General features: G+C 27.9%; 1 protein-coding gene across 3 annotated transcripts in view; it reads left to right on the forward strand.

Moving 5' to 3' along the window:
* The window catches only part of LOC142330614 (suppressor of cytokine signaling 2-like), a 108,684-nt gene that overhangs the window by 77,506 nt on the left and 13,674 nt on the right, over positions 1-17,504 (forward strand). The window contains exon 2 of one of the 3 annotated variants that reach the window (XM_075376018.1): positions 464-571. The exons of the other annotated variants lie outside the window; for them this stretch is intronic. Coding sequence (XP_075232133.1) covers positions 490-571 — 82 coding nt within the window. The 5' untranslated portion in view covers positions 464-489. The remainder of the gene's footprint in view (positions 1-463; positions 572-17,504) is intronic. 3 annotated transcript variants of the gene reach the window in all.

A 17,504-nucleotide genomic window follows, 5' to 3' on the forward strand; every position in this document is an offset into this window, starting at 1 on the left:
AATAATTAATCAAAGGCTCATAGAAGCCGGTACGACCTAGCTGTGTGATTTTTTCACTAAATTTTTTTATAAAAGTATACTTTTTTTTCTATCTTTATCCATTGGTTCTTAATGCAAACTGTGAGAAGATAACAAATTTTAATCTGAGCGAAAACTGAAATATTCCCACTGTTTTATTAACAATAAACTTTAAAAATAAATAAAAACATTCAAAATTTATATTAAAACTTAGAGAAAATTACTGGTGATTACATTGTAATATTGGATTAAAGAAAATTTCTTATGTTTTTTGTGTTAGTGTTAAATATCAGGCCATAATGTTTCATACTGATCAATAACAAATACCTTCCTATCAAGTGAAAAAAGTTATATTTTATAATACCTTAAAAATACTATTTTGTTTGTAATTTGTTTAATAATATAATTTTAAATGATCTAGTTTTAAATTTAATATCTGTTTTAGTTACGCTGTTTAATAAAAAACATAATATGGGGAGGTGTGCAATTGGAGGAAGTTTATATATATCTACTTTACCTACTTTTCTATCTTTTGGAACGTTATATGTTACCGGTAAGATAAAATTATTATATAGTTTTTCTTTTATCTTTTGATTTAGTATTGAATCTTCCTATTTGAAAGTTTTTGAACGTTGTTAAAACAATAAAAAAAAGCCATTTTAATTAATAGTTATGTGTCTGAAAAACAGATAATGCTTGTATACATTAACTTTTATCGTTGACGTAATTTTATAATTGTTTGAGATCGTTATAAAATTAAATTTTTTTTATCATTTGTTGTTTTGTACAATGAAATACCATTGTAATGTGCTTTTATTGTCTAAATCAGTGCCATAATCTTTTTAATTTTAAAATAAATAATTATCAAAAGCTAACGACATGACCCCGTTATCACTTGGTTTTGTCAGGAAACTTGCTTATTGTTCCGCAGGAGAGCCTATTGTAATTATAATTGTTATTGAGCAGAAAAAGAAAAATATATAAACTCGTATGTGTATATATATATATATATATTATAAAGACACAATAATTATTCTTCCTGAAATACTGTTACATTTTCCTTGGGCCTTTAATATAGATAGATTTTCGTTTTTAAACTATTCAAGCAAGATTTTCATCTCGTATTATAGTAAATAATATAACTTCTCATCCAAGTGAATTCCAGAATTCTTAATAAGCTATCCCAATCTTAAATTCCTTTACTTTTTATTAGTCACCGTAATTGAATTGAAATTTAAAAAGAAGAAAACATTTTATGCCTTTTTTACATTTTAAATCAAATACTTCTGAAATTAATTAAGTCTAGAAAGATCTGGCAAAAATTAGTTATGTAAACACCGAAAAAAATTTCATGTTTGATATTCTGATTTTTAACTTGCCTTTTTATTTAACGTTTACTGTAATTTTATATGTATACTGTGTATATATGTGTGTGTGTATAGCAATTTTTATTAAGTGTAGTAGAGGCCATTATTATTTTTTTCTCCTGTCACGTTTAAATGCAAAAACATAATGAAATTACATAGATTGATGTCATTAACTGTAAACAAATTATTATATGTATACGTTTGCACCCGCGCACTTAAAGAAAAATATAAAACAGACACGCAATCATAGTTATTATTATCGTGAGAATTTTCTTAAGAATGAAAGTGTTGCTAGCTGTGGGAGAATTATTTCTTAATGTATTATTACGAGATAATTACTTTTAACTCTTTGTCGAATAACAAATTAAATTTCATTTGCTCCAATGTTATATATTTTTTTTTGCTTTTGAGCTGTAGTCGATAAATTTGTGGAATAATAAAACGTAAAATAAATATTTCTGAGTTTCAATCAACAAAATAAGTAAATAAAAAAACTATAATTGATAGACTGATAGAATCGATCAACTAGTTAATCCTCTTTATTTTACCGTTATCCTTTATTCACGAAATATCTTATATTATAATCTTCTATAGATCTTTAAATTGTTTAATTAAAAAAAGAAAAAGATAATTCTTTTATAAGATTACAGGCAAGAAAAAAAGCTTTTAGATACTTATCCCAAAACTACACTCGTGGCGTAGTGTTAGTATCTTATCTTTTTGGAGGTCTGAGGCTGGAATCCCGGTCCGTTATGGGATTTTTCATAATTTTTACAAAATTTTCATTCATATTCCCCCGGCTAAGGCTTCGAGCTTTTACGTGACGATTAATCATAAAAAAAATTTCTTTGAACATTTTAATTACGAATACTTGCAGAATCTAACCTTATCTCAATTTAAAAACATTCATCGTATTTTTTATAATTTTGAAAATAGGGTTCGCGATTAATAATTTGTTAATTTTAGATGGTATAAAATTAAGTGGAACCGTTTTCAACTGAAAATCACTCTTTTGACCTTCTTCAATAATAACGTCATTTGTTTGTGTTTTTTTTTGTAATTTACTAAAACCTTATTAAAAAAAAACTTAACTGTTAACCTTAATGACATCCAAATTGTGCTTGAATTACGGAAAAAGTTATTACAATATTTATTAATCTGTAATTGAGGGTTATAATAGTAATTTTAGAAAAATTTAAATGGATTAAAAAAAAGTAGAGACGCTATCAAAAGCACATCTGATATAGGAAGGATCTTTAATGGCGTTAATAAATACTGTTGGTTACAAATATAAATTTAAGAATTATTTTAAACATTTTGTTGAGTGAATTAAGTTATAGCGGAACTTAATAGAGGCTTTTGAGTAGCGATGTTATAAGAAAATATACATGTGTCAGTAGTGTATGAAATAAGGAAGTTATAAAACTAATTTTAGATGAAAAAAAATTCTGATTAAATCTTGTATAAAGAAGGAAAAACTTTGACTGTGAATTATTCAAATTTAGTGAATGATATTCTTTGAAAAGAGGTCCGTAATACTTCCTAGCATTGGTTATTTATTCTTATGTAGTGGTAAAAATTAATTATATAAGAAAAGATTACCTGAGATTATTTTTTACTTTTATTCTGCTCCCCACCTCAAAATTCACCTTCCAAGAATTATTTTGATTTTTCAACGTTTCCTATATTAAATAAATACACGCAAGAAAAAAATTCCTTTCGGCACGCCGGAAGGCGGCGGAGGTAGATCCCGCCGGTGCTAAGTAGGTGGATAAAAAAGATTTTCACCTTAAAGTTGAGAAAAACTTCAAATTTACTCAATACGATGTTTTTGCTAGAATTGTTATAAGTCCTATCTTCTTACAATTCTAGCAAAACATTTTGGTTATCCCTTGCCGTAACGGTTGATAATATCAAACAAAGGTTTGATAAAGTTTCAGACAAAGGTTTTAGGTAATGTTTATAGGATTAATGTCCACTTTAAACCAATTCGATACTGTGCTGCCTATTAAGGGAGGTATGACTTTTTTTGCTTTCGAACCCCCACTTTTTCCACTCCCTGGGCCATTGATTGGGGATATCGAAACCTTTACTTGATAAGTTATAGGAACTTATCCAAAAAATAATACGAACTTTAAACGAATTCGATATTTTACTTTTTAAGAACGTTATAGCAATATTTTGTGTTTTTTTTTCTCCTAAAAAGCCCCCGATTTCTAACCTCATGGGCCGAATTTCCCCATTAACGAACGACTGAGATTTTCGGTCGTTGTATTTTACGTATAAATTTGAAAGTGATTGGCGCAAGATTACGGCAGTTATCATGTCCGCAATAAAGTGAAATATATGTTTAATTTTGAACTGACGGTGTTTTAGGGTCTGGGGGATGTTAAACGTGAAGATACATCAAAATTTTCCGGAACTCGAATCATGGTACCCATTACAATAGGTAGCTTTCTTATAAAATTACCTAAGATTTTTTTTGAGAGATGGGGGAGAATTATGATGAAATTTTATTATAATATTTTTACTATAATTTTATTGTTTAGACTTGATAATATTATTAGTTTAAATAAACCTAAAAAAGTTTGGAAAGATTTAAAAAACGAATTTGTATTTTTAAACATAGATTTGATATAGTTTACAAAATTTTAAGTAAATTAAGCCCCCCCCCCAAAAAAAAAACCCTTCTGGAGATATTGAACGCCAAAATTTTATCAACGTACATATGAACGAACATTATTTATTTTTTTAGGTGGGGGTCCTGGGTCATGAAACGTCGATAAATGCAAAACAAACATACTTCATTTTTTTGACTAATTATTATACTTTCCTTCTTGCGCGTAGCTCTAGAACTATGATGCCAGGAAATAGAAAAGTTTAATTATGTCAAGAAAGTTAAAGAAGTAATATATTACTAATGACAAAACTAGATTTGTATTTTTAGATTAAAAAAAATGTTTTTCATCAGTTTACGTAATGAAAAAAATTCGCTAGATGAAAATTGTTTAAGGAATGAAGTTATGAGTCCACCGTTAATTTTTTTTTACTATTTTTATGAAATTACTTATTTAAACGTTAAATTTATACGACAAAGATATAAAATTTATAGTATAATAATAATAATTTAGCGTGCTACTGAAATAATACTCTTTGTCTCGGGTTAAAATAGTTTAACGGTGGCGTAATTGCTATATAGTACTTATGTTCATTATTGTAGGGAATTTCCACCCGATAAAGCATTTCAGCGAAACTGTCTGCGAATATATAATCTATAATTTTATTGTATACGTATTTTCAAGAACTATAAAAAAAGAATTGTTTTTCTCTGTTCTATTTAAAGTACTTCTGAAAGAAAATGAATCCTTTACTTTTGTTACGTTTATTCTTTTTCAATAATATTTCTTTTTTACGTTGTTTACTTCATTAGAGAGAGAAAAAAACCTTGTGAATACCATTATAAGTACCGTATTTTGTTAGAAGTTTTATTTTACGAACATAAATTACATCCTACATAATCTAATGTATAAGAAGAATAAAACGAGGCGTATGTCCTTCACTTGTAATAGGCTACTGCTATGGTGTAGGCATATATTTAATATGATATGACCTTTACATTGATAACTATATACAGTATTTATTAGTGACCCTGTATAGCGGTAATTTATAAAAGTATAGGAAATAATGTTTCTGATAACGATGAAAACAGTTCATTTAATAATAAAATTACGTATCTACTGATAACATTTTTAAAAGTCAATTTTTTTAGTCAATAAATAAAACAAATTATATCTTTTTTTACGTGCATTAGGTTTTATTATAAAATAATATTTTTATTAGTATATATTCCAATAATGAATGGAAATTAAAATATTTATTTGTTTATAATTTTCTTTTAATATATCAATGGATATCATTCATTAAAAAATAAGGTTATTACGGGTCAGATCCCCTCTCCTCAGAAATTTATAACATTGTTATGTTGCCCATATATTTTTTTAAAGTTTGTAAAACTGATTAGTAAATCATTTTCAAGGTCATCTTTAGATAAAATATATTACCTACGACAGTGGTTCCCAAACTTTTCCGAGTCGCGGCGCCCTTTTTCAATTAAAATTTTTCTATGGCGCCCTCTCCTGAGTAAAGGTATGAGTACTCGTAAGAGATAAAAATAAATAAAACTTGTGTATCTTCATTATTTTTTTACTTTATTAACATTGAATTAATAATTATAATGTCTTGGTTCAATTAATTATGAAGTTTAACAATATTTCGCGACGCCCTGTGAAGAGGCCATAGTTTGGGAAACACTGCCTAGGATCTAAGTTAAAAAAAGTTCCTGGATTTTTAATAAAATTTACCAATTTTATAGAAGAATTCTTAAAGGAATTGTCGGTTTAGTTGATATAAATCATTAGATGGCTTTGAATTTAATTGTATTTATTCATGGTAATCTAATCAACTAATTTTTTTCTTAATATACTATATTAAAGGTTCTACTTACAAGAGATATATGGTGATAAATTAGGATTTATTTTTTAATCTAAATAAATATATAATTTTGATACTGGATTTGTTGTTCGTAAACGATTCAGTATCAAAATAAACAAGGCTCAAACTTATTGTCTATTGAAAAATTTTTTATCACATTTAACGATGTTCAAAACCATTTCTCCAAATGTAGTCAAAATCATCTTAACGTAGATAATGATAATGGAAAATATTATTTCCGATTTATCTGAGGACAACCCAGGTTAATACCTACAAAGCAGAGAATGATCATAATATATTGCGGAAGTCGAAGAAGTATTGTAGAACCAAACGATAACCAAATTCTTTTTTTTTTATGTCCGCTACAACCGTTTGTATTGCTTCAGAAGATGAAATGAATAACAATTTTTTTGTAGTGTGTAAAAATGCCATGGCTGACAGAGATTCGAGCCCGGGATCTCTGGATGAAAGGTCCGAGATGCTATCACTCGCGCCACGGAGGCCGGCCGGGTAATCATATCCTACTCAAAAACACTTCGCCGTCTTCCACCGGGCACACGCTTTTCTACCTGCAGGGCGATTGCGATAGATACATTTCTGTGACTTTTGACTTACAGACAAACCAGTTCTAGTTAAGTTTCTTTATTTTGTTGAACGAATGGTCTGCTTTAACAACCCACTTAACCAGTGATTAACATTTTTCATTGAAGGGGAAACCTGCAAATCTTTACGGATGAATTGATTCGTATATTATTACTGAAGTCTTCTTATGTCTTTCGTAAATTAATTAAATCTGGAATAGTAGGCAAATTCGTTCCTTTTTTCGGGATTATATCTGTAGTTTGTTACATTTTTCGATCACGTGTCAAGATATATTGTAAATAACTATCCGATACAAAATCATGACTGGGAGTTCCTATTGGGGAGCGGTTTACCATAAATTATAACTTAAAAGGCTTAGTAGCCTCGAACTGAGAACCACCTGCATATGAATGTAATGGTTAAAGCCAAGAAAATGTTGTTATATAAGAAAATCATACTGTTTTTAATTTTTTAAAGGATTTTCTGAGAATTTACAGAAATCGCTACTGCCCATGACTAGATTTGCTTAAGGGGTGTCGGTGGGTGGGGAATAAACTTTTCTTTACGTTTTGGAGTCCCCCGAACATAGTTTCATAATGTTTATGTTCATACTTGTATGGATGTATACGATTTATTCGTCCAATCTACTGGACGCAACCCTTAACCGATTTTGTCGAAACTTGGTTGGGTGGTGTAAACCTATTGTAGAACGAACCCCTACTGATTTTCAAGCGAATCGATTCACAGGAATCGGAGATAGAGGCAAAAAATCTGGTGTATGTTTATAAAGTTTTCATATTGTAAATTGAAGGTCGACATGTTAGAAACCCAAAATTAAATTTTTGCGAGCACCATCAGGTGTAAATTGATTTTCCAATGGTCCGAAATCATGAAGTTTGTAGCCCAATTCAGATTTTTTAGGGGACCAACAGATGCGAGCTGCTCTCGCTATAGTTATTTTAATTTTTCAATAATTCAAATTGTGATCTGATATGTAGGAAACGGGGTTTGTGTCCAAAAAATAAGTTTTGAAGTATTACTCGTTTTGGATCAATTTGAAAATTTTCGTTTTGTGCGAGCACAAATCCAAAACAAAATAAATTACTACGGGTAACAAAAAAAATCAATCAATCTGGGTTGTTTGCAAATAGCAGTGTAAAATAATATGAGCAGTCACAACTCAGCAAATTTGTGAAAAAGAGGAAAATACAAGTACATAAGTATAATGAGTATATCATACTTCTATTACTTTATATTATTTGGTTACAATTAATATATTGGAACAGGTACATGATACCGAACACTATTATAAAAGAACACATGATACTATCGTTAAAAAAAAACCCAGACTAGCTAAAACACTGAAAGTAATATTATTTTCAAAAATCATTACAGCATTGTAACATCCTCTCTGTTAAAAAAATAATAATTAATTTAAATTAGGGCAGAAGAAAGGACTACTTTTTTATGTATAGTCTTTTCGGAAGGATTTTGTTTAAAAACTACCACCCAATATCGTAAAATGATCCGAGATAAGCTTCGATATTGTAAAAAATAAAGAAATTCAGTTGCTTTTTTTATTAGTGAGACTTATCCACTCAACATTTCGTTACTTTGCACACATTGAGGAAAGAAAAGATATATTACTTCCATAATAAGTTTCAGCTTTCAACCCGCCTCACAATCTTCCCCACCACCACTATCGCAAAACCAGTCTTTCATTTTTCAATATTTTTATAATTAGATGCGAGTGTATGCAAAAATTTCCGCAATTAAAACTTTTACGTCTTATATTCTATTATTAAATGAAATGTTTTATTGTTTTAATAAATATTACGATTTCAACATACAAATATTTCTTAATTCTCGGAAAATTTTATTGCTAGTTTCCGCTCTCAGATATAGTTGGAATAGGTAATTATCCCCTCCTTTTATCTTATATATATATATATATATATGTGTGTATAATCAGGGACATGTTCTAGGTATTTATTAATTAGATGTTTTCTCAGAATAGTGTAATCTCTTTTTACTTAAAAACCTCTCTCCTATTTCTCTCACTGTTTGTATTTATATTGTCTTATCTTGCCAAAAATATTAATGTAATAAAATCTGTTTAAGTACTGTATTTAAAATTAAATACAGAATATTACTTAGTTGAAATTAAACATCATTAATAATTGCTTTTCGAACCAGTTTTACTAATAATAGTTATAATCCATTAGCAGAATTTGCTTTTCATAGATGAATATCGTAGAATTTATTCTCGGATTGAATTTATATATTTAATTAAACTATAGCATTTCAGAATATATGTGTTTACATAATATAAAAATTTCCAGTTAACTCATTTGTTTTGTCATTTTCCTTCGAATAAATGAATTTTATAACTATTAGTTTTTTATCGTAGAGAGAAAGAAATCTCATCTTATTTAAGTTTACTATTTAGATTAATATTTTATTAATATAATACTAGATACCCCTTGATAGATACGGTCGATCTTGATAGATACCCCTAGATACGGTCGATCTCAGATCGACCGTTCCTGAGGTGTGTGGGTTAATTGAAACCTAACTACCAAAGAACACCGGTATCCAAAATCTAGTATTGAAATCCGTATAAAAGTAACTCCTTTACTAGGACTTGAACGCTGTAACTCTAGACTTCCAAATCAGCTGAATTGGGAAGACGCGTTCGTCACTAGACCAACCCGGTGGCTTCCTTATTGAAGCATAGACAGATGATGATCATCGCAAAAAAGAAACAATATGTCTAAAAATATTCTGTTAAACAAAGCAACAATCTTAATTAAAAGACAACCATAATTAATCCAATATCTCTTAATAGCTCTCAAGGAGTAACGCCCTTCATTATTAAAACGCCTCGTAACAAGATAGATATTATGTAATAACATATTTTTGTGTTGCTTAATAATAGGAGGAGTAAATTAATTGATAAAAAAAAGATTTGGTAATTTCACAATATTTCGCTTATTCATGGAAAAAATATACTGTTAAGTATAAAAACATGTATATTTATATCACAATACAAAATAATCTTCTAAAATAAGTAGACTTTGAAACAATTTAATAAAATGAAATTTAGTATATTAAGAGGCAATGCATAGTAGAGAAAGTAATATTAAATATAAAACAATTCTTGCGCAGTTCTACGTAAGAAGACTTTTGGTATTTTATTTTGTTTTAAAACTTATAAAAAGTCATTCTAATCGAAAAATTGTAAAAAATTAGAAAACTAACTGATGAAATATCTTCTTTTTTTTTAATATTATATTTTCTGTTTGTAACAAAATTAACTCATAACCGTAATTTATGAAATAATTTTAACAAAAATTATTTTCTTATATAAATTAAATACTACGTTTAAAATTATTTAATCAAATATTTAAGCTTAAAATATTTTTTAGTAAATGAACAATGTTTGCTATTGTTTATTGGTAAATACTTGAAAACATTTTATAAAAATAAATATCAACGTTCAAACTTGTAGCATCATAACGGACCACGTTTCTATTTATCCCGCTCAAATTTTTACGAACCTTAAATTGAGCGTAACTCAAGAACACCTCAACCAATCTTCATCAAATTTTCACATGCATAACTTCTGATACACTAATACAGCATATCTAAATTTCAATGAAATTGATTAAGTAGTTTCAGAGATTTTCGAGTCACAAAATTTTAACATAGGCCTATGTATAAATATATTCTTTTACTAACTTTTCTTACCTGTATAAATTGTACATGAAGCAGAAGTTAGGTTCTATATTTTTGCAAGCTGAGTAATTGGTAGAACAGTCACCAGATACAAAAATCTTCTTTGTTGAAACATGTTGAGACGGTGAAGACACTCGTTTTTACCTTTTAAACTAGCACCTATTGAGTAAAAAACGGAAGAATTGTTAATTATGATTCTAAATTCTTCTACTCGTGTAATTTGAATTATTATTATTATTCGTCAAATGCTAAAATGCCTAAACATACTGATGCGCAATAGTTAGACTTCGATTTCTGGAGAAACGTTGGCTTTGGTAATAAACTGAAGCTAATAGTAACCGCGACAGGAAATCATAAATAGCAAGATGCCAGGCGCCGGTAAAGCACTTGCTTTACCGGCGACTATTTAAATAAGTTAAGAATAGACATTTAACTTGTACATTGTACTAAAAATTACAGTTATTATTACAGGACCGTTTTAGTGAAAACATTATAATGTTTATTTCTTCAAAGTATAATAATGCAAATTACGTCATGCAAATCACCTTTCAGCGTCGTCTATTTTATTATATCTATTCAACAGTAAAATATCCTTTGTATTATTTAGATTAATGGGCATTAATTTAATTATAAAAAGCGAAAAAAAGAAGTTTATATATCCCCCCTATTCCCCCTTTAAATATATATATATATATAATGACCTGTAATATGAGAAATTCTAAAAGTATTATTAGATTTTGAAATAACCTTTAATGAGCTACCTTCTACTTGCTATTTTAAAACCAGGCCACTGTTATATTAGTATATATATAATGTAATTATTAAATTTAAACATAAAATCTGTCCTACGGATCACATTATTTTTTGGTACGTAATAGTTGAAAATTATTCTTGAAAAATGACAAAGAATGTATTTATTTTTTATTACTTCATGTTAATTTCAAGGTTATTATTAATATACAAAAACTCAGATAGGTCGATCGGATATTTTTTACCGACATGAAGTCTGGAAAATCCTAAGTTTTTAGTATAATAATAGCAATTAATCTTCATGTTTGGGTTTTTTTAATAATTATTTAATTCCGTATGTAATTTTATTTCTCAGTATAATGTATACTTCTTTTTCCCGTTTCTCTTTTATGCGTGTTTTATATTTACTTCTCCATAAGTCTGTTTTTTCTCTGTGATTAAGGATATAGGATTTTTCTTTCCCTAAAATCGACTGAACATTGATAAATACAATCTTTTCTAATAATATATATGTAATATATTCCTTCGTAGAAATACATGTAATAGGATTCTTTAATAGTAAATGGAAACTATTTTAAATTATTTATTTATCCTATTATTCTTTTTTAAAAATCATTATACATTTTAAGTTTTAATCGGCTATATTGAATAATTTATTTGAAATTAAGTAAACGAATGACCAAGATATACTTAGATTTTTTTGTCGTGTGAAAAACTATATAACATTACGTAAAATAACAAAAATTTCATTTTAAAGGAAATTGCACAAAAAAAAGAACATGGAAATAAATAAAGATGTTAATTATAAAGTATTAATAAATTATTTAATAAAAAAAATTCACCTCTAATTAAAAGGTCAGTAAACCATATTATTATAAGGTAGTGTGTATATATAAGTACTTTGGCAACGATTCAATAGCGATAAACGGATGGAATAAAAAGAGATGAAATTAGAAGAGCATAGGTGCGATTGAGATAGAAATAGATAGATTAGAAAAGAGATAGATCTTACTGTTACAATGAAACACACTACCAATAACAACGCCTCTAAAATAAAACAGGATGATCTAATCATCAAGGAACAGGATTTAAAAAAAAACTATGACGTAATTTCCTTAAATATGAACTGAACATTTATTTTATCAATTCAATAGAAGTATATTTCTTTATGGTTATAAAAAAAAAAGTTCAACATATTTAAAATTGTTTTGATGGTTTGATCGTTATTATGGAATGAAATATTACAGGTCTTCGATTCGATTTGCGATACGAATTTTTTATTCATTTAATATAAGGAATCCTTAAAAAAAATTATTAGTATATTATAAATATATATAATTTTGAAGCTAAAATATAATCCAGAATATTTCAGGATATTTTGTACAAATGTTATAGTGGTGACCGGAATGTAGCTGCTGCAACCATTGTAGTGTTGTGTCAATGTGTAGAAGTACTTGTGTTAAACCTATATTATTAATATTAGAATAATATAGAGGGGTTAGGGTTTGATATTTAATTCGGAAGGTTCACAATTCCAGATACGGTTGGAATAGATAAATCATGATATCACAACAAGATTATATTAATATCGTATGAATTTTTCCCCTTCAATACTATATATTGATGCACTAATCAATTTTTTTCTTCCTTGTATGAAGTTAAGGAAGTATTATGATGGCGAAAAATTTCTGTTTTCAACGGAAATATTCATTTTGACTAGTTCCGGTGTAACGTCGTCTGTACGTACGTACGTATAACTAAAAAACTATTAGCTTTAGAATGTCGAAATTTTGGATTTAGAACTGTTATAACATCTAAGTTGTACACCTTCTCTTTTGATTGCAGTCAGCTGGACCAAAAATGTCTAAAAAAAGCCCAATATCCATAAAAAAAAATTGGATTTTGGACTTTTCTTAACTGCAGTAATCGGCCCTCATTGAGAGCTTATCAACGATATATCATAAGTGGTACTTATTTTCATTGGTCCAGAGTTATAGCCAAATAAAATTTTAACCAATGAAATATTTGGATCGTACAAGGGGAAGGTACATCAGTTCGAATCCGACTTCATTTCCTTTTTTTTAATAATTTAAATATATTGGTTATTAATAATGATTATTAACCTCAGATTGTAAAAAAAGTTTACGATAAATAATAATTCATTAACAAAAACAAAGATGTGTATATGCTTAACTTAATCGGTGTACAAGGAAGTCATGTGGTAGCGCCACATCAATTTTTTTTACAATTTGAAATCTTTAGTAATTTTTTTTTTCTTATTTTTATCCTGGTCCGGTGATGTAACAAGGAGCATGTATACTCAGTAATACGAACAGGGAACATATTACGGATTGATTATTCATCAACGTTACATAAAATATTCGGAGATTTTATTTATATCTTATAAATCAATCATCAAATTAATTTGATTTGATATATTAGTCCTTTTGTATTTATTTACAAACAGACTTCACATTTATTTATCCATGTACTGTCTTACCTTTTTCTACACCTATAAACATCTAAGGATTGTCATAAGCATTACACTATTCCGACACTCATCGTTTAAATAAAATAGTCTTTATTTAGATTTCAGCAGACAATACAGTTATGTATAATTATATAAGTTGTTGGTAAGGTTGAATTTTAATTTAGTTTATTTATATATTAAAAAAAATACTTTAAAATATGTCACATTTCTAAAATAGTACAAATCGAACAGTTTAGTGTTCAGTGTAGTTATATACAATTTAAAAGAGAACCGAAAGTCGATGGAATGACAGAAATCAGGCATTGAAGGTGATGATTAGTAATATGCCATAGGGGAGAAGGTAAAGAAAAAAAAATAAGTTGTATATAACTTGCTACTTATATATACATATATCCTGGTAATGGGTATTAAATTTAATGAAAAAAGATTCATTCTTTTCATAATAATAAAACATTATTACCTTTAAATTTTAAGAAAAGAAAAAAATCAAAAAATAAATCATTCAAATGAGGTAATGTAATTGTACAGTGAAATACAATCGTCATAAGTAAGGTATTCGTAGTATTATATATCACACAATATTGATCGTGTATAAGACATCTACGTTTTATATTACTACTATATCCACTTAATGAAGCCTTCAGACACTTGAATTGTTTCTCATTTCCTTATAGCCTAAAGTTCTAAGAAATTACGTGATATTGATTTATTTTTTATTTTTTTAAATTATTACAGTACTTAAATTCTTAGTAAGATTTATTGATAGTATAAATTTAACACTTATTTTGTTTTTGAAAGTGTTTGTAATTATAAAGAGGTTTTTTTTTTATTTTTAAAGCGTATTGACAGTTAAACAATATGTAATAAAGATGACTAGTACAATTATGTATTTATATATATTTTTTGTATCTCAGATTAGAAATAACGTGTAAATATACATAAAGATTCATTTCGTGTCGACGAGACAGTGAGTTATTATTAAATAAAAATTTATAAAAAGTGAAATACGAAAATAACGTTGTATAAGAAAAATGTGTTGCGTTATCATAATGTTGAATCGGTTTTTGCGTTAAATATTCTTTTTAGTCACGTTTTATGTGGTAAAAGTTTGTAATTTTGTGAATTTTTTATTTGCATAAAAAAACAATTTAACTATAGATGTTAATTTTATGCAAATACTTATTAAACTAAAATGAAATCTGAAGTTTCTTTTACTGCCGTAAATCAATCTGTTACACAGATTGTATTGTTATTTACAAATGATAATTTCTCAGGTAAATCTTTCGAATTTAATTTATATGTTATTTTATCTGGTTATTTTTATTTTTATTTATGGAATTAGGATAGAATGAAATTCATGACCATTGAATTTTTTTTTTTTTGATATAAATTCTGATTTTAATTAAAATACTTTACATTATTATTAAATGATATTTTTAAAATATTTACGTATAATTAATTTTAAATTGCGTTATTTTTGTCTCGCATTTAAAGTTCTTGTTTCTTTTTTTAAGATTTCTTCATATATATATATATATATATATATATATATATAATAAGATTATCTATATTATCTTATTATAAATAAAAAAATAACTTTTAATTATTACGTTAAAATCTAAAATGTTTTTTGGATAAAATGTAGATAAATACGTTATTTTTCTTTTTACAAAGGAAACATAAATGAATGTTTATATGTATTTTATTGGTACATTAGATAAGAAACAAGTAGGTTTGCTACTTTTTAATCCATGGATTAAAAACTATTCCCTCATTTGCTTTGAAAGATCAAAGGAAACCTCGATCAGACCAGCATCTCTTAACACAATGTTAATAACGCAAAGAGATGTGTGTGTGTGTATATATATATATATATATATATATATTTATAAAATATCAGATAATTAATTTATAATTTACAACAAAAAATAATGGTAGATGAAGGTATTAAATTAATATTATTTGAAAACATATTTTGTATGTAAAATGAACTAGACAGAATAGAAAATTCAATGGTTTTCTTTCTCAAAGCAAATTAGCATTTTAATTCTATATACAATACGATCGAAAAGTTGCTGTGCACTGGAATTATGGAAGTGTAATGACAAAACGTTTTTAGTTATTACTGTATATTTTTATTTCATTTTATAGAAACAGATATTACGATAACTGGAATATTTTATAAATGGTGTTGAAAATGACCTCCACCAATATCAATACAACACTGCTTACAATTCAATTTATTTACAAATACTTTAACCGGTTGATGAACTGGATTATGTCGTACATATGCCGTTATTGCGGTTTTTAGTTCATCAATCGTGCACGGTTTGTTGCGAAACACCTCTTGTTTTGCTAACCCCATAGAAAGTAATCTGGGTGAATCACATCGGGCGAACGTGCAGGTCGTAAACCCCTCGAAATGATTCGTTCACCAAAGAAATTTCGTAAAATAGTCATTGAACTGGTCAGCTGTGGCTCCATTCTTGTTACTTAAGCATTTACTTTGATGGACTACTAGCATCGAGCAGCTACTTTCTTTTTCCTGTTTAGCCTCCGGTAACTACCGTTTAGATAGTACTTCAGAGGATGAATGAGGATGATATGTATGAGTGTAAATGAAGTGTAGTCTTGTACATTCTCAGTTCGACCATTCCTGAGATGTATGGTTAATTGAAACCCAACCACCAAAGAACACCGGTATCCACGATCTAGTATTCAAGTCCGTGTAAAAATAGCTGGCTTTACTAGGACTTGAACGTTGGAACTCTCGCTTCCAAATCAGCTGATTTGGGAAGACGCGTTCACCACTAGACCAACCCGTTGGGTAGCTTCTGTTAGTTTAATTTAACCGAACCCCACCTCGAACATAACATAATCTTCAACAGAGCCTGTTGCCCAAAATTTTTCGATAAGAGTTTAAACTACATTGTGGTGAAGAACTTGGCGGTGTTTGGGACCTTTTTAAAAAACTTGTGCATCACTAAATCAGTATACTTTTCACCTTTACGAAAGACATGTTCAATGAGAAAAATGCGTTCATGTACCGGAAGGACCATTACATTTGTCGCAACTATTGATTCCGATAAAACAAAACAAAACGAAACCAAACGAAGCATATTGAACTAAAACAAGTGGCATCTTTGTTTATTACTGAGTAACGTCCAGCGAACCCCCAGGACAACCAGCCTAATATCAAAAGAACTGGATGCACTACATAATTTTACAGCATATTACACAGCGACTTTCCGAATGCTCTCTAGAAAAAATATTTTTATCAAATATTTGTTAAATTATTAGTATAAAAAAACTAAAAACTGATTGATAAAAAAGATTAATTTTAATTATAGTTACTAAACATTTTTTACTAAATCCCCTCATACATTAATAGATAAATATGAAGATAGAATAACATCTTCGAAAAAATGATTATTTTATGTGTGTGCGTGTGTTTGTTTTATTAATAATATTCTCTGCGTTTTAATTTTAAATTATACAGTTTTTTAAATTTTGTTTTAAAACACCAATTTACATCGCGTATAATGGGACCGTCCAATTAATATTTTATTAGCTTGCGTAACAGTTATTCTGGTAGTAACTGATTTTTCCTCCTCATTATATTACGCGTAATATTAATTCATTGGCCTAATTTTTTTATTTGGTAATTAAAAAAATAATTTTAGATAATAATTGGTTTTATTATTATTGTTATTAACAGTGGCGGTCCGGTCCGGTAGCTCGTAGCTAAAATTAGTGGGGGGTGCGCTTCTCCAGAAAATTTTATTCTGGGACTTTTCAAGGCCATGGTTAAAGTTTTCTGTGTAATAAAGGAATCGAAAAAATGAATCTAATAGAATAATAGCTGGAAGCAGAATAATAAATCTATTTCTACACTTTATCACATTCAAGAATATGGTACACGGTTTTTAAGCACAATGATTTTAAAAACCGTATTCGGTTTAACCAAATAAGTAATAAAATGTCAATACATCTAATATTTTTTAGTATTATTAGATAATAGCTTAATAAAATGTCCGCTTAAAAACACTGTAATCCAATGGTGTTTA

This window comes from Lycorma delicatula, chromosome 9 (assembly GCF_047948215.1).
Source record: "Lycorma delicatula isolate Av1 chromosome 9, ASM4794821v1, whole genome shotgun sequence".
NCBI lineage: Eukaryota > Metazoa > Arthropoda > Insecta > Hemiptera > Fulgoridae > Lycorma > Lycorma delicatula.